Raw genomic sequence first — 18,244 nt, 5'->3', positions numbered from 1 at the left:
CCTCTAAAGAGGCACATGTCAGGTGAGGCGGCGGGCTGCCCCCCTGGCTGAGGGAGTTACTCTAAAGTGGTGCCTACCTGGGACCCCTCTAGCTCTGCCGACCTCTGGCTGAGATATGACCCCTGACATGGTTCTTGGGAGCACTCTGTCTTTGGATTTAGTTTTGGAGGAGGTGAAAGGAAAGCACTGGTAATTTAGGAAAGTCACATCCTGGAGGGGGGATTGGCCATATGAATGATCTTACCTTGGAACCCCAGATGGAGTGTGCGTAGCCAAGCCAGCCAATTTAGTCCTCCACCAACCCAACCCCCCGTGCTGGCCTCCCGTTATGGAGAAGCATTCACATCTGCCTGGCACCTCTGAGCCTCACAGCCTAGAGCAAACCTTGGTACAGGGGAGAGCTGGGAGGGGGATCATTCCAGGCTTACACAGTCTCTTACACAGCAGACAGCAGGGGGACCTGCAGAGCCCACCTGCTTAGAGGACTTGGCTAGACGTCCGGAGGCAGGAAAGCCCAGAGTGGTCTAAGAGAAAGCAAGGGACTATGGGGAGAGGGTGACAGTTTCTCCCATGTGCACAGGCTTGTCCATGACAATGGGGACATTTGGCTGAGAGTCAGGCTTCCTCCTTAGCACCACATAGCCTCCATGTGTACTGGTGCAGCGTCATCGCCTCCTTATGGCCTCGGCCTCCCTATCTAAGGGGACAGGGTGTGTGTGAGTAGGTAGCTGGGTAAATAAGTATAAATAGTTTTCCTTCTGATATGTGACCGGATTATTTTCCAGTTGATTTCAAGCCTTGGCCCCAAGTGGCCCACAGATCAAAAAAAGATAAGGGTCAGTTACAAGGTTGAGCTCATTCTCCGTTGCCATAGCAACTGACCTCAGGCAACCCTCCAAGGACTACACCCAGCTCCCCAGGTAATATTTTTACTGTCCACGCCATCAATCCCAGGCCTTTCAAAACTCAGACTGCCTAATTGTCAGGGCTCTGTTTTGAAGAGGCTCTGGGTCCCTGTGGGGCCCCTGGTTCAGGCTGCCAGAGCTCATTTATAGGCCCTTCTGAAACATCCGGGGACTGTGTGATGATAGGTCCCTCCTGACCAGACAGGCCTGGGAAAGTGCCCCTGGGGCAGATGAGGGGTATAGCCCATCCTCCAGGATTAATTAGGGAACTGTGAACCCAAGGTGGAGGTGGCAGTGGTGCCTTCAAGTAGCCACTGAACCTTCCTGCCTGGTGTGGAGTGTCAAGGGGCACACATAGCACCAAACATTGGTACAGGGCACTGGTGATGATGGAGGCTGGGAGGAGCAGTGGTCACCTGTTCGTGGGCTTTCCAGTATCTCTCCCTGCAGGAAATGATTTCCCATATTAGCTAGTGTGGGCAAAATGCAACTTTAGATAACTTCCTGCCTTTTAGAGAACTATGCCCTGTATGTACTCTGGTCAGACCTGGGCTATATCAGCAGCTTTCACATTTTAGTACAAGCCCCAAACACCAGGATGCTTTGAAAATAACATCTCTTCAGGGCTGAAGCTGAGCTTGAGATTCTACAACCCATGTTTGTTGGTCAGGGACAAATGACGTGGGGATGCGAGTTCTAGGGCCTGCCAGGGTCCAGTTCACCTCTCTGTGCCCATGCAGTTCTTCTGCATCCCATGAAGACCCTCCTCCTGAAACCCTCTAGACCTCACCCCCAGGGCGGTGTTCGCAACCACATTTGTCTTCTGCCCTGGGATCTCTGTTCCTGGCTGGTTCTCCCTATTTCCTGTTCTGGTCTACATGCTGTTGTTTGTCTCAAGGTGTTGGGGAAGGTGTCCTCTCCTAGGTCTCCCCACAACACACACCTCCTGCCTCCACCTTTGCTTTCAGGACTGAAGCACCCTTTCCTCCTTTATCTCTGTGGGTGGAGGTTTGGGAATGTGTCTGGGTCTGGGCTGTGGACTCCAGGGCCTTCTCTTGACCAGCTGTTTGGGGTAGCCTGCAGGCTCAGGCTCAGGCCCAGGCCCTGGGCTCCTGCCTCACGCTGAGGGGTAAGCCCATGGGGCTCTTTGGTAGGCGATGGCTTTGGGATCGCATTCCCATGTGGTCCTTCCACTTGTAGCAATGCTGTCCCAAGGATGATGCCACAGGCTGGCACCATCCCTGTTGTCATGGTCCTTCCCTCACTCAGAAAAATTCCCAGGCCTCTTGCTGACCATGAGTTAATGCTAGCAAGAGGCCCAACTTCCTCAAATGTGGAAACTGGTGGCTCTGTCTTCTCCCTTCTGCCTGCACCACTCCACCCTCCTTGTAAGTGTCCTCAAAGACCTGGCATCCAGGGTGACAGGCAAGGCTTTGCTGAGCTCATCTGAAATGGGCCCTTTTTGCCTGGCACCCTCCCCCAGTTAGAGTTCTGAGGATGTGGCTTATTTCAGTGAGCCATGGTCACGCTTGGACATCTATGTGCTTATCTCGGTGGCAGGACAAACTCTTGACTGTCCTAGGCACAAGTGTTTGTCCTAGGGCAAGTGTTTGGCCTTAGGCCTTTGCTTGTCCAGGAGTTTGAGTGTCACTGTCAGCTTGCCATAAAAAAATGATAAGGAACACAGGGTGTCTTGCTGGCTCTGGTCCTCGAATTTGATGTCTTCATCTTATGCTTTCTAAGGCGAGCATGGACTTCAAGAGAAGGAAGGTTGTATGTCCTTTGTAGCCCTCAGAGGGGACCACCTCTCTCCCATCCCCCCTCCTCTTGGGTCAGTTTTGGGAGCCAAGAAACAGTTGTTCTTCTGAGAGGTTCCAGAGAGATCAGTGCTGGATGATGGTGGTGCTCGCCTGTAATTCCAGCACTCAGGAGGCATAGGCAAGTGGATCTCTTTGAGTTCGAGGCCAGCCTTGCATACAAAGCGAGTTCCAGGAAAGCCAGGGCTACACAGAGAAACCCTGTATCAAAAATGGAAAGAAAGAGAGAGGGGGAGAGAGAGAGAGAGAGAGAGAGAGATCAATTAGTGTGGTTGGGAGTGCCCACAGACATGTGACAGCATTTCCCAGAACCTTCTCTGATGTTCTAGGCATTGTGAGCATTGCTCCTTGCTGACTTGTGTTAGCCACAAGCTGCCAGGCACCGCCCTCTACCTGTGACCCAGCCAGCCAGCCTTGGGGTGGTAGTGAGCACTCCCAGGGATTATAAAGGCAGGAAAGGTGTTAGAAGGGATCAAAATGCCCTGACTTAGTGAGAGGTAACCCTTGAGACCTCTTCAAGTCGGTCTACCTGAGTGTAAAAGACGGGGAGGTTAAGGACATTTGGGAAGAGCTTCAATGAGGGCAGAAGTCCTGTGGCAGAGCTAGTCTGCTTGCCTGCCTTGCGAAAACCTTATGATTATTCTTTGCAATTTCTAGAAGAAACTTAAGTACAGAGAGGTGAAGTGAGTCACCCAAATGTGCACAGCGAATAATGTGGAGCTCTAACCCAAGCGTTTCTGTTCTGACTTGCATGAGCTCTCGTATCACTTCCTGAATATAAGTGACTAGTTGTGCCTCCTGTCACCACAAGGTAGCACTTACCAGTCAGTCCCCTTGCTAGAGAGGGACACACATTAAGGGTAACAGAGTAGCTTTCCCGATGGAGTCTCTGCCAACAGATTCAGATCAGGCAATATGTCTGGAGCGGTCTGCTCAGCTCGGTGGAGTCCAAGAACAATGCCCTGTCCACTCCCTCCACAGCCTGCTGCTTCTCCCTCCCAGGCAGCAAATTATGGCCTCTGAGCGTGTGCTTGGCCTGCCTTTGACATCAGCGAGGCCCACTGGAGTCTCACCTTCAGGGTTCTGATAATCAGCTCTCGTTCCTCCTAGCTTCCCCCAAGACCTATATGGAAATAAGTATGTGTCTGCCAGGGATCAAATGCTTTTGGAGACAAAAGTCTGTACCGAGGACATTACAGGGAGCTATCATCTCTGCACGATGCTCTTCCACAAAGCCCTCAGCTCCTCTTTTGGGTGACACAGTTTCAGCCTGAAAGGTTCCAGTGAGCTGACTTGGTTTTAAGCAGAAGCACATCCTATTATTTTTTTGAGAAATGAAGTGTAAAATTAACACTTATTATTCCTGAGCAGAGGAGGGAAAAAAAGAGAAAAAAAAAAAAAAAAAAAAAAAACAGGGGCTCTGGAAGCTTCCTGCTTGCTGGCTTGCTTGCCCGGCACATCGTGACCATTTATTATTTATTTATTTGTTTATTTGTTTGTCTGTCTGCCTGTCCATCTTAGAGGTGGGCTCTTGCTGTGTAGCACTTGCTAACCTTGAACTGAGTATGTAGCCCAGGGTGGCCTTGACCCCATAGCAGTCCTCCTGAGAGCTGGGATTCACGTGTGTAACCACCATGCCCAGCTTTATTTCACTTAAAAAAAAAAATCTTACTAAATCAATAAGATTTCCCTGTGCCAGCATGACTCACAGGGAGCAGGAGGCAGATCTGAATTTCAGGGCGAGATCTGCATTTCACTTTACAAACGAGCAGGGCTGCGCAACTCGCTTGAGGTGTGCAGGTCTCTCTTATGGATGCCTGTCATGCGCTATAAAAAAAAAAAAAGAATAGAAGGATGGAAGCGATCCTGAGCCTTAACTCACAAAGTCCCCCAGCTCCCACACTGGGGCGGAGAGGCCCGGGAGCTCCCAGACAGCTTTGTCATTCTGCTCCGAGGTGTGGCGAGTGAGCGCTGCGCAATCTTATATAATTCAGAAAAGTGATTCTCAGAGGATGCCGCTGTCTTGGGACAAGGAGAGGCTGTTGGAGCCTGGGGGTGAGAGTGATGGCGGCAAGGTGTGCTGCGCTTGCTGGCGGCGGGTCAAACGCACCGTGCACGCCACCAGCAGCGTTTGTCACACTAACTAGGACAGTCCCTCACCGCCTCCTGGCCCTCCCCCTTTTCCGGGCTGCCTTTCTAGGCAGAGGTGCACCTGACGGGGCACCCCAGGGAGCACAGCCCACCCTGACACAGGGAGGAGCCCGATCTGTGAAGACTGGCGAATCAAAGACCAAGCTAGTGAAAGGCATCCGTGGGTCTGCCAGAACCCCAGGCCCTTTGTTGTCCCCTCACACTCGGACTTTCTGCATGTGTTATATGCTCCCCCCCTTCCCAAGGTCTGACTCTTTTAAGCACTTGGGGAAGACAGAGGAAAGGGTCCCAGATAGGCAGTTGTCTGTCTGCTGGGCTTTTGATCTAATTAGCCGGGAACCTCACTTTGACACAGGTTTGGGCTGTGATTTGTCAGCCGTTTAGGCCCTGCAAGCGGCCGGCGTCTCAGGGCCGCCTGACTGTGCACATATTTATGAACTCGGGTGCTGGGCGGAGCTGCCTCTGTGAATCAGAGGGGAGCAGCTGATGAATTGCTCGGCGCTCAGGAAACGGAAAGTGACTGTCAGACATGATTTCTCTGATTTATAAGTTGCAGGAGCCTTCTTTGTCCTCTCAGTGTTTGTATATCAGGCAGCGCCAGCCCCGTTCACAGCCAAGTGGTGAAAGGCTCTGTTTGGAGTCAGAGAAGTCAGCCATCCGTCATCCCCGCCGCAGAGCTTGCTCTAGCCAAACCGGGCCAGAGACCCAGCTGGGCACCTCCCCTCTCCTGCTTCCGAAGCCCAGCCATAGGTGGCCTGTGCTTCGGGAGCTTCAAGGCAGCAGGGCGGCATCCTTGCCCACAGCCGTGGCTGGAACTGAAAAGTCTTGGATTTATGGAGCAGCGAGAGGCTGCTGCTTGTGGGTGAGGTGGGGGTGGGAGCGGGCCACACACATGTGATGGGCTTTGTATCTTGCACAGAGCAACACCCCAATCTTAGCAAGTGACCTCATTCTCTGAACCCGTTTCTTCTTCCTGGAAATCCCATTTCCTAGTCAGCAGTACTGCTTCTGCGAACGCTGTCGTAAACCTCTGTGGAAACCTCTCACAGCTGTCACTGTTGCCCCTGCCTCGGCCGTGTCCACATTGCCTTAGGAAAGCCACACAGATGGGTGGTCCCCACCTAGCCTTGCATGCACTCGTTCATCCCATACACCAGGCTTTGGGAGGCATTGTTGGTGTAGTGGGGAGGGGTGCAGGAGTGCAGGGGGTCTTTAGAGGCAGCCCCCACACTGGAAGTCATCTCTAATTACAACGAGGATCTCCCATGGGGAGTGGAGGAGGTGCGTAGGGCCTCTGGGGCAAGCATGCTGAGCCTACCCCATGTCCCCAAACTTGTCAATGAGTCTCTTTTCCACTTCTGTAAAGGGAAGATCTGTGCGCATTTCTGCCAGGCGCACGTGGCCTAGTTGCTGGAGCTCTGGGGACATGACAAAAACCCGGCAGATTCCAGCCACTGGGCTATGTGGGGCAGGCCCACCTGTGCAGTTCAGCAGTGGGGTGCCCAGGGTATGGGGGATGAGCTGGGGCCAGGGGGAATGAGAGCCTGCTGTCCCAGCATTCCTGCCAGGGCCCGGGGACCCAGGGACTCGCCAGGAGGCTCAGCCCATCTGTGTCTGTGGCTTGCCACCAGCAGAGCCCCTCTGCTACCTAATTCCTGCCTTTGAGGGCAAATCAGAGCACCTGGCACCTTTGGTGAGCCCACTTCCCTGGGGAGCCAAGGGAGGGCTGTGTCCTTGGCTGTCCCAGATTGCATTTTTGCCAAAACAGCCATGCCTAGCAGTAAACACTAATTGAGCACTTGCTGTGTGCTGTGTTCTGCTTTATGTGAATTAACTCATTAATTCACACCTTGACTATAAGAGAAAGGATGATACCGAATGCTTCTGAAAGCGAGCGCCTACTCCAAGCAGGGGAGTGCCCACACCTTCACTGACCGAAAGGACTGCTCCACCTGTCACAGTTGAGCACAGACTCAGGCTGTCTTTATACATGCCTGCCTTGTGAGGTTGTTAGGGGAAAGGCAACGTTTGAACCCAGATCTTGATTCTGGTCAAGGCTGTTGGAACTAAGTTCAAATCCAGCAAGTGGGCAGTCATGCTCTGGTCCTTGGCACCACTGAGTGAAGGCTTCAGTGTTGTTGAAGTTCACAGGTGGGAGCATTTGTTCTGGGGTAGGAGGCAGATCAGATGGCTGCCCATCCTTCTGACCCACAGGTGAGAGGTTGCTTCTTGCAGCTTTTTCTAGGGTCTCATCAAGCTCCCTCATCCATCTTTCCCACTCTGTTCCTCTCTGGCCACTCCATTCTAGAACAACCAAATCACCAGCTGATGCTCTCTGCCACCCTCACCCCCATCCCCACTGGACTGAGGGAAAACCATCTGTGTCATTCTCCAAAGAATGTCTAGCTCTTTCTAGCCAGTTCCTGGCATTTATCACACTCTCTATGGATATGCAATTCTACTTTTAACGATCTGGTTATGCGCTTTAGCCATCTAGTACCCGGTATGGCCCCCTTTCCACAGGGTCTCACAACTCAGGCTGTTGAACATGGCTTGTGACCAGGAGAAATCATGATCAACATTTCAGAGACCTCCATCTAGACCTAAGCCCTGGCTGCAAGAGTCAAGGCTGGGCCATCCAGAGCAGAGAGAGAACTTGTGTCTGTGGTCCCTATACCAGCTTCAACTCCAGTGATCAGAGATGCATAGTGAGGCTGACCTGCCGCTGGTGTAGTGTCCTCGGGCTGGTGCGGGGTGGTATCCTGGGGCTGGTAGGGTGTGGTGTGGTGTCCAGGGACTGAACAGGGGGTCTTAGCTCTAGTTGCTCAAGCGTCACCAACGTTGTCATTTTCTCTTGCAGAAGAAGGCATTAACCATGAGTGTAAGCTGTGCAACCAGATGTTCGACTCCCCAGCCAAGCTCCTCTGCCACCTGATTGAGCACAGCTTCGAGGGCATGGGCGGTACTTTCAAGTGCCCCGTATGCTTCACAGGTATGGTACCCCACGTGGGCATGGCAAAAATGCATGGGAGGGGGGAGGAGTCTGCCCTGTATCATGGCTGGAGCCCAGCCTCTCAGCCACCCTCCCTTTGAAGCCCTGTCTCCCTGCATACAGAGCCTGCCTGTCCCTTCCTCTTGGACACCTTTCCTGTCCCTCCTTCTTTTGCGGCTGGGCAATTGTTCACTCCAAGCTCAGCTTCTCTGCTGCAGTCAGCCCTTCCTGGTTTCCTCCATGCTCCATGCAGCCATGAGTTCCATCCAGCATTAGTGGGGCTGCTCTGTGTACTCTCCTCACCCTACACACTTTCAGCCTTTGAGCCCCCTGTCCCAGTCAGGTTTCAGCCAAGCAGCTTGAGGGCAGCTTTGTTGGCCAAGTCCCCAGCCCCCAGGCTGGCTGCCAGCCCCAGCAAGTGAGCGGCTGTCCCGGCCTGAGGCATATCTCGGGGGCTTTGCTGGCCCCCTCCTGCTGCCCAGATGGCAGCCGGTGTGCACAGGGAGCCGGGCTCTCCCGGCCTCCTCGACATCTGCTGTCTACCTCTGCGGGAAGCCCACCCCAGGGAGGGTGCCTGGCAGGAGGCTATCTCTGAAGTGCTTACCTCCCAGACACACAGCTGCTTTGGGTCACCTCCTGGGTGTGCCCAGGTCTGGGCTGCCATGGGGACTGCTGCCACTGGGAAGGGAAGCCAGTGCTATGTATGACCTGTTCATGACATGCATGTGTATGCACATGTCTCTGGGGGCCCAGCCGCCCCGAAACACCCTGGTCCTTTCCTCCCTCCCCCAGCTCAGGATCCCCTGCCCATCTGTTAGCATCACATGCAAGGATGCAGGCAGTAACCCTGACAACAGGAGCAGTGATTCATGTGGTTGACTAGCTGCTTGGTACCAGGCACTGTGCTACACTGACCTAATTCCAGTCTTAACTTTGCAGCCCACTTGCAGTGGGACCTTGGGCAAGTCATTTTAACATTACCAGAGCCTTGATTTCCTTCTATGGCAGTGGTAAAAAGCAGCGGCTGCCTTGCAGTGTGAAGGAAGGCATTTGCTTTATGGAGGGTGCATTCACCATCTTAGCTATGCGCTCTTTCATTTTTTAAACACCTCACCCATAACTATCCATATGGCCCTCCTAGACATCCAGCGAGGCTTTTACGACAACGGCCTCCAGTGTTTAAAGGAAGACACAAAGCCCGGAGAGCTTAACTGTCTTTCCCAAGGTGGCACAGTTACTGAGGGACACAGTGTAGTTTATCTAGTTCAGAGTTCTCTGATAGTGGCTAATGCTCCCAGCAGTAGTCCTTGGCCAGCTACCCCCATGACGGTGCTCCCTGCTTGGGAGAGGTGGCGAGACTGAGGCTGGCCTCTGACTGCCATGTCTGTATGTACAGTCTTTGTCCAGGCCAACAAGCTGCAGCAGCACATCTTCGCCGTGCATGGGCAGGAGGACAAAATCTACGACTGCTCGCAGTGCCCGCAGAAGTTTTTCTTCCAGACAGAGTTGCAGGTGAGTGTGCCAGCCCCTGTGCCCCCAGCAGCAGTTCTCTTGGCTGGCCAGCGTAGTGTGTCCAGCCTGTGCATTCTTGAGAGCCTACAGCAGGAGGCTGAGCCTGTGAGCAGGACTCCAGCTCATACCCATCATGCGTCTAGCGGGTCCCTTCCTTCTGCCCTCCACTCGGATCATCTGATGATATTTGCCCAGGTTTGGCTTTGTGGCTGGTGGCCCAGGCAGCCTGAATTCAACTCTTCCCAGACAACTGGAGTATAAGAAGTAGTGGGTATCTGTTGGCTCAGAGGAAACACAGTAAGTACTGAGGCCAGGGTGGCCCTCACGTGGCCACAGTGGTCTCCACCAGTTTCCCGGATCCTCCAGAGTCTGCCATAGACAAGGGATCTTCATGCAGGGTACCACTGGACAGACACCTGCAGCCCTGCCTTTGTGTCTCATGAAGCTGATTTTCTGATGATTTGGATCTGGATCCAGAGCTTTCTGTACCACTGGTTTTCCCGAGAAATTCTTATTTACATGGAAGAGTTCACGTGCCTACCAGAAAACACCCTTCATGCTCACACAAAAGTCACACCTTACAAAAGCATCACTGTGTAAGGGACAGTTCCTCCCACCCATGCACCATCATTTACACTGGCGGTGTATACACAGAGGGATGGCGCACACTTATAGCTGAGCACTGCAGTCCCAGAGACAGTACTCCCGCCCACTGGACCCGTGCATGCCTCATAGATTCTCAGAAGCGCTGTCCGCTGGGGAGACACTGTTACCAGCAGCAGTGGGGAGGTCAGGCTGTAGCAGCAGCATCCTTGAGATTGCTGTAGCCTGGAACAAAGGCTTCTTTGTCACGGCAGATCTAGGCAGAGTTCATGATATTCAGGTGGCCTGTGCCCACAGAGGGTCCACATGGCCGTCTATGTTTCCATGGTCACCAGGCAGGTAGGAGGAGGGAAGGAGGCAGCTGATGCGTGCACCAGCTCTTCCAGCTTTCACTGGGCAGAGATTCGGGGTCAGCTTCTCCCACACAGGGTCCTCAGAGAAAGCCACATGCCATCACTCCACACCACCTAGGGTTGGGATGGAGTGTCACTGTGTGCAGGTTGGGAGGCCGAGGTTGCTGATCGCATCCCCACTGTCTGCCAGGAAGCAGCCAGGAGCTGGCATGTGACAAGATCCCTACAGAAACACCTCACCGAGTGCACCCGTCTCACGAGACGTGTGCCGTGCCGAGCCCACATCCAGCGACCGTCCACCCACCCAGAGCCTGAGGCTGACAGTTACCCATCATTTTCCTGGCTGTGGCGATTCCTGGTGCGGGGCAGGCTGGGCCTTCATCCCGAAGCTTCAGCTCACCCCATCTTCATAGCTGCTGAGAATAGGCCCAGGAAGGGTGCAGAGGGGGGTTGCCATCTGCTGACTGGGTCATGGTTGAGCTCACCTCTGGCTTGAGTGACCAGGCCTTGGAGACTGCTGGTTTCTTTTCTTTTTGGAAACCTCTGAGCCCCCAAACATTCTTAAATGGTTCACATGGCCTTTGTTCCTTCCCCACTGCGGGCTGAATTAGGCATTCAGTTCAACAGAGCATCAGTGGAGACCATCATCAGTGGGGGCTCAAGTCCTTCTTGCTGTCCTAGTAGGTCCGTACTCTGAGTCTCTGTATTGAGGACTTTGAGGAACCAGTATCCAGGACCAGAGCTAGCAACCAACCCACACTGGGTTGTCTTGGAAGCTGCCTTGCCTGCCTGGTGGCACATGTTCTTTCTCCCAAATAGTTTTCACAGCCAGTCCTAATCTACCTGCCTTACTTGTGTGGCCCATCTGTCAATCAGAGTAGGTCAGGATCCCCTGAGGGATGAAGCTTTTTGTAACCCGACAGGACCGGCTGCTTAAAAACACCTTAGTGTGCGTAAACCACTCGGTTTCCTTACAATTTGCCTTTCTTTTTCCTGGCTTTGTCCTCTTCCATTGTCCCAGACACCATGAGTAGAATAGGATGGTCTCTTCTTGTAAGCTTTAAGATTTCTCCCTGAGGGCTTGGGAGACATGGTTCAGTGGGTAAAGTACTTGCCGCATATGCGTGGAGCTCTGAGTTACAATTCCCAAAATTCTTGCAAAGCGCCGTGCCATAGCACATAGCTGTAATCCTGCTGCTTCTATCACGAGTTCAGAGGTAGAGATGGGAGGGTTCCCAGAAATTCACAGGAGAGCTAGCCTGGTACATGCAGCAACACACAACAAAGAGACCCTGACTCAATGTGGAAGGTGAGGACAAACGGCCAGGTTTGTCCTCTGACCTTTACAGATGCACCATGACTTGCATGCACACACACTCTCTCTGTGTGTGTCTCTGTCTCTGTCTCTTGTCTGTCTGTCCCTCTCTTCCTCTCTCTGTCTCTCTCTAACATACACACAGGGATGGAGAGGGAAAGATACATAATAAACAAAAATAATAAGTTACTCTCTGAAAAAAGAGACCCCATTCTTGTTTCTCTGCCACGTGGGTGTCGTTATGGGGACTGGTTTGGCTTCCTGAATGCGTGGGTATTGGGAAACTGGGAAAAGATACCATGCCCCATTTTATCTCTGCCTAACATTGGGCTATGGACCAACCCATGAATAACCAAGCCTGTAATCCTGGCTACTTAGGAGGCTGAGGCAAAAAGATCAAAAGTTCGAGGCCAGCCTGGGCAACTTAGACTCTGTCTTAAAGAGTTTAAAGGCTGAGGCAGTAGCTCATTGGAAGAGTACTTCATAGCATGTGCAGGCCCTGGGGCCCATCTCCAGCACTACCCGAAAGAAAAACAGGTCCCTAGAAGCCACTAGTTCCCTGGTCACCCCATAACCTTTGAATGGGATCCTCAAGTACAAGAGCCTCACTAAATTATAGCCTTAACAAGTCACTATTTCCTGCAATTAATTATTTTAATTACAGACCATTTAAATGGGAAGTGTAACAACACTAAATCTATGCAAATAATGGCTTTTGTTAAGTAACTTGAATAGCAATTTTCTGAGTCTGAGGAGGGTTTTCAGGCTCCATGATTTCATTGCCATTAACTGACGCTGGTCTGGATTGTCCTGCTTGTTTGAAGAAAGCAAGGCTGAGTTTCTCCTGAGTGCCTCATAAGAGTGGTAAGGTCAGCCAGAGGGCATTCGTCCAGGGATAGGGGAGCTGAGACCCCCACATGGCCTCTATGGTAACCACAGCAGCTGTGCTGGCAGTGTCCCTGCAGTGGAAGCTTCCGTCCCCTCCTTGTGGATGGGTGACACTTGTCTGTGGGTGCTGAAATAACCTGGAAGGATTTCCCATGCCAAGCAGGAAAGCCTGAGGTAACCATGCTGACCTAGATGCTGTGGGCACCAGAGGGCCATGTTGGGGCTTGGAGAAAACCATTGAGATGAGATGGGAGGGACAGGGCCCCAGGCCCCTCTGCCTATGTTTCTTGGGACCCTGGCCTTTTCCCTGGTTCGAGAGGGCAGGATGGAATAAGAACTTGGAAAATGCCTGGGCTGTTGGTCTTGTGTTTTTCAGCCGTAGGCCTCAGCAGCTGAAGGCCTGAGGCCCTGTCGGCCCCTTGCCAGAGTAAGTCAACGTAAAGGAAGGGTAGCCGATCTGCCCTCCCAGCCAGCTGTCTCTGCATCCCCTTGGGCACCTCTGTGTCCACCAGAGCACGGATGGTGTGTCCTCCCTCTTCAGGGCTTCTCTGCCTCTGCTCCTCACCCGGAGATACCTAGGCCAGTGCTCTGCTACCTCCAGGGCTGGGCTCTGATCGTGGGCACGTCCCTGAAGAGGTGAACAGGAGTGGTGGCATCCCCTTGCTTCATTTCTGCCAAAGCCCAACCAAACAGTTGGCACAGTTTGTCTCTACACAGCCTTGAGACAGTGGCTTTATCTCAGTGTACAGAAATGGAAACTGAGGCTCTGAAAGGTTTGGGGGTTTGTCTGAGGTCACAATTAAGTGGCAGAGCCCCCCCATGCAAAACTAAATTGTCTTTGGCACTGAGGCAAACAGAAACCCTCCGAAGTTTAAATAAATTGCCATTTATATGAGCTAATAGATTTAAATGAGGCCTGCAGTGCCGAACTATAAAAAGCCTTGTTGTCAGGGGACCCAGAAACTATTTTAGTAGTTGGGCCAAGCAGGTAGCACGAGTGGCAGTAACAGGGGATGAAAAAGAAAAGTGCTCCTGGGTGAGCCAGGTGGAAAAGCTGTTGGTGGGGCTGCCCTGCCGGGAGACAGGCGGAAGGCCTGCAGAGGAGCCAGGGGGCGGGTTCTGTTAAGGCTGGGCTAGCCAGGGAGAAGAGGGGAGATAGCTCTGGCCATGGCTGAGGCCAGTGCCGGAGACCTCCTGCTTCCCGCTGCTGCTTTTCCAGCTTATGTGCTGTCCAGGGACTCATGTGGTACTGTCACAGTAGGGGTGGAGCCACAGAACTGTAACTGTCTTTTTCTACCGAAGTAACACTCTGGCGTTTCTGAGCTTGTGGAGACAGCCTGCCTGGGCCACTCGCAAGTTCATAACATCTGCATTCATGTACACTGGAGCACATGTGTTTACACAGGCACACACACTATTCCTTGGTGGGCTGGGCAGGGGGAACTGTGGGCCTGCTCTATGTCCTGGACTCTCGAGGCCCTCAGTGATAAAGTGGGGGGCGAAGGGGGAACCACTGCAGGAACTGATTCCGAGCTGGCCCGCGGCGGCCAAGCGGCCAGCACAGCGCCGAGCGGGCCTGTTTAAAGGATTAGCTCACGCTGTTTGCTTGTGTGTGCCTAATCATGCCGCTTCCAGCTAAATGATTACAATTGATTAAAAGCAGAGCTGGTGCTCTAACAAGCAACCCGGAGCACTGTGATGGCGAGAGCCCGGCCCTGCGAGGCTGGATCCTGGTGCCCAGCCAGGGGGAGGTGTCTGTGAACCAGGGATGTGGTCTGAGTTTTGCTGGGATGCTTTTTGCCCAGGCCCTTTCCCCCATTTTCATTATTCACTTACCACACACTCACAACCTGGTGACATTTCAGGGGCGTCAGATGGAGCTGGGGCAAGGCAGGAACCTCATTCTCATAGATAATCCATGGGCAATACAGTGAACCAGTGGATTCATGAATTGCATTGTGACAGAGGTAGTGCAGAGGTGTGTGTGTGTGTGTGTGTGTGAGAGAGAGAGAGAGAGAGAGATTGTGCAGGAAAGGTTAATGCTGAACTGGCTTGGGCAATTAAGAAATGTTTAGCATTTCATTCTGGACCTGAAGTAGAGAAGGCCAGTGAGGGGCAACTGCCCATCTTCCTGCTGGCACACCCTTCCTTTCTTCTGCTTTAACCTTGCTCAAGTGGCCGCATCTCTGGGATGCTCGCCCTCAACCTCCCTCTGGCTTTCCCAGTCCTTGGTTTAGCTTTGGATCCCTTTACCAATATGAGTTAGAAATGACCCGTGTATTCCTGATTTCCCATGCAAATGTGAGATTTTGGAGGATGAAGATTTCTGCCACCCACTTCCACTCACCTGTCCATCAACCCACTTTCTAGCCATCTTCCTACTCTACTCCCACTCTCTGTCCTTCCACCAGTAGATTTACCAGCTATCTACCTATTAATCCACCCATTCCTCCTCCCATCTTATCCACATACCACATGGTCATCTTCCTACCTATGTCACCCATCATCTACCTATCCATCCACTTATTCACCCACCACATACTTACCTTTCCATTCATTCATCCAGAGATCCAGCCATCTACTTCTCCTTTCCTCCTTCCCACACACTTATATACCCACTACATACCAACCTACTCACTCATTTACCCACAGATCCACTCATCTATCCATCCATCCAACTGTCCTTCCATGCGTCTATCCATCTCCCTACCCATCTCTCCTACATCAACTCATCAACTCATCCATCAACTCATCCTGTCCACCCATACTCATTGATTCACCCATTGTCCATCCACCAGTCCATCTACCCACCTATCTATCCATTAGCCTGTCTATCCACTCCTTATCCACCTACTCCTCACCCATCCATCCACAGATCCTTCTGTCCATCCATCCACCCACAGGACTCGCTCACCTACCATCCACCTGCACACTCCTCCATCATGTTTTCATCTGTCCCTTTCTTCCATATACTGAACTCTATGTTTTGAACACTTGGAAAGTAGAAAAAGAACACAAGCAGGAAAAGAACAAAAAAAAAAATGGGGGGGATACAATCTGCAGGTGCTCATCCCACTGTCAGAACCCCTGGTCTTGATAAGATGGGTAATCGAGGAGCTGGTTTCCTTGCTTCTTTGTGCTGCTGCTGTCAGATCCAGCCAGATAATTATAACTAATAATAATTAAAAAGTAAAAGTGCTGTAGGCATATGCTTAGCATTTGACTCTTTAGCTGTGCTTTCTGCGAATAGCATATCTTCCTCTACTCTCCTTTAAAGATGGCCTGGCTCTTGGCACCTCACCATTGGAGGGAGAGCAGAGGTTGGTCTTAGGTGGGCCTGGGATGGGGGATACCCCAGTGGCTCCTGGGAGTTTGAATCTGTTGCTAACACCGGGAATTGGTCACTCATGAGGCCAGGAGCCCTGGGTTCTGAGGGCCAAGCTGCTGCCAGGCTTTCAGAGCCACCCTACTCTGAAGCTTCATAAACATTCCACCCCGCTGGGCACAGCTGCCTCCTCTGACAAGAACTGTTCCTGCTGCCTGGGGTTGTCGTTCTCACAGGCAGAGGCTTTCAAACGCCAGGACTCTTGAGATTAGTATCAGTGACTTTCCACCTAGGCCACTGTGTTCCCACCGGGGCAGTAAGAGCCAGCATAGCCCAGATCTGCCCATCCTCGCAGCCCAGCCTGTGAATCCCAGCCCTGCCGCCAGGCAGCTGGGTGACCACAGTGCCTTGGGGATTGCAGTTTCTTCCCTGAATTGGGTGTGTCTGAAGGTTGTGCTGCCCAAGGAGCCCTAGCACCAGGGTTACCCCTGTCATCCTCATCCCCACCATGGTGCCCAGGGTTCCTGTTCTCAGTGTGACCTCAGTGCTGAGCACCTCCTGTGTGCCGGGTGTGTACAGACAGTGGAGACACACCCAGGCCTAGCACTGTGCACCTGCTTCATGGCGGGGACCAAGCACCGGTAGGATCAGGCCTTTCTTTCAGGCTGTGGAGTGCGGGATGATCATACCAGTTCACCGATGCCTCAGTCTCAGGCAAAACTGCACAGCTCTACCCTAAAAGGAGGAAATCTGAAGAACTCTAAAATTTTTAGGTTTTTCTTTTGTGAGACAGCACGATGTCACAAGTGTAAAATTCCACACCGTGATACCATGTTTTAGGCAGAAAGTTATTTTAAATGTTCGACAAAATTTTCTTCGGCATGTACACAAACTACGAATTGACTCCCACCTATAAGGTAGACATTATACACAAATATTCCAAATATTCCAAATTAAACAAAGAAACAAACAAAAACAAAGTGTGAAACACTTCTTGTATCAAGCATTCTGATTAAAAGACCTCCAAAAATCCAAAATAGGTTGACCAATTAATCAATCAACACTCTAGCAACTGAAGCCCACAGGGCAGCTGTAGAGCTGAGCCCCACAGGACACCTCGGGCCTGGATCCTGTCTCTGCCCACTATAGGTTACCATTTGCTGAGATCAGTCAGTGTCTGATGTCTAAGGGTACAAGCCTGCTCGATCCACAGTGTGGTATGTCCCCATTACTGACCACCATTGCCATTGCTCCTGAGGTCAGCTTTATGTACCAAGGGACTATGTGCAGAAATGTTAAGGTCCGTATTCAGAGGAGCCCAAAGTGAGCACCAGTCCCACCTTTAGGGACCCATGACATGGGCTGTGTCCATAATCTAGTGCAGTAGAGTGCGTACTGGCTGGGAACCTAAAGGCTAGCCCCTGCCAGGGCCAGCCCTTCCCAGGCCTGCTCTCTGGGTCTCCTTGTCAGAGAGTTCACCCTAAGACTGTGGGTGTGGAGGTTGAGCCCCGGAGGCCCAGCTTTGAGCAAAGATGGCATTCAGAGTGGGTCTCAGGCTGCCTGTTGGAGCCTCCCATTCATGCCCTGGGGCTGGGGCCAACCAACTTTCTGGGGCACCATGCCATCATGACAGATGGGCATGGGGAACTGCCAGGAGCCTCGAGCCTGGGACCATTGTGTGTGCTTTTGAGCCTAGCCCCTCACCGGCGCCATTTCATGCAGGACTAAATGCCTTCAGTTTCTTAGTAACAGTGACAATACCAGTGACAGTGGGTGACATGTCGCTTCAGTGCTCAGAAAGGGCTGCACACTACAAAGCTCTGCCCCACTTGGACAGAGACAGGGTCTTTAATGTTCAGTAAGGACATGGTCAGGGCGTGATTTCGAGGCCCTGGGGAATATGACCCCTCTTAGAAGGAACAGCACAACAGGCCACTGAACCCAGCTCTCAGAGGACATCTACATGTCACTTTGACTCTGTTGAGATAGATGGTTACTGTGTATCCAAGGTGCACTTCAAATGCTTAATCCTCCTGCCTCAGCTTCCTGAGTGCTGGGGCTCAGATTCAGATACTTTTGATGGGTTAGATTCAGGGACATAAGTGAGTTGACGTCAGGTCACACAGCTTGTGTCAGAGCTGAGCTTGCTTGCAGTCCTGGTGGCACGAGGCGAGACGTGAGGATAGCAGAAACACCCCGAGCCAAGCTCAGCCTTCATTGTCTCCCTCAGCACAGTCCCGGTGCAGCCTGTACAGTCAGCTACACCTTTTCCAGGTGAAGGCTGAGACGTGGGTGGGCAGAGAAACCCAGTGGTGGGGAGAGAACCCAGGCAGCCCGGCTTGTGGTGTTGTTGCAGCCAGTGTTGTTGCTCTAGTGCCCTGGA

At 52.3% G+C, this 18,244-nt stretch overlaps 1 protein-coding gene across 1 annotated transcript in view; it reads left to right on the top strand.

The window, feature by feature from the left end:
- The window catches only part of Znf423 (zinc finger protein 423), a 289,638-nt gene that overhangs the window by 258,857 nt on the left and 12,537 nt on the right, over positions 1-18,244 (top strand). Inside the window, exons 6-7 of the mRNA XM_055621539.1 lie at positions 7,734-7,865; positions 9,262-9,377. Of these exons, the coding sequence (XP_055477514.1) occupies positions 7,734-7,865; positions 9,262-9,377 (248 nt within the window). The remainder of the gene's footprint in view (positions 1-7,733; positions 7,866-9,261; positions 9,378-18,244) is intronic.

The sequence above is a fragment of the Psammomys obesus genome, unplaced genomic scaffold (genome assembly GCF_907164565.1).
Source record: "Psammomys obesus unplaced genomic scaffold, mPsaObe1.curated_primary_1811, whole genome shotgun sequence".
NCBI lineage: Eukaryota > Metazoa > Chordata > Mammalia > Rodentia > Muridae > Psammomys > Psammomys obesus.
Note: the sequence above shows the minus strand (reverse complement) of the source record. Positions and strands in the feature narration are given on the sequence as shown.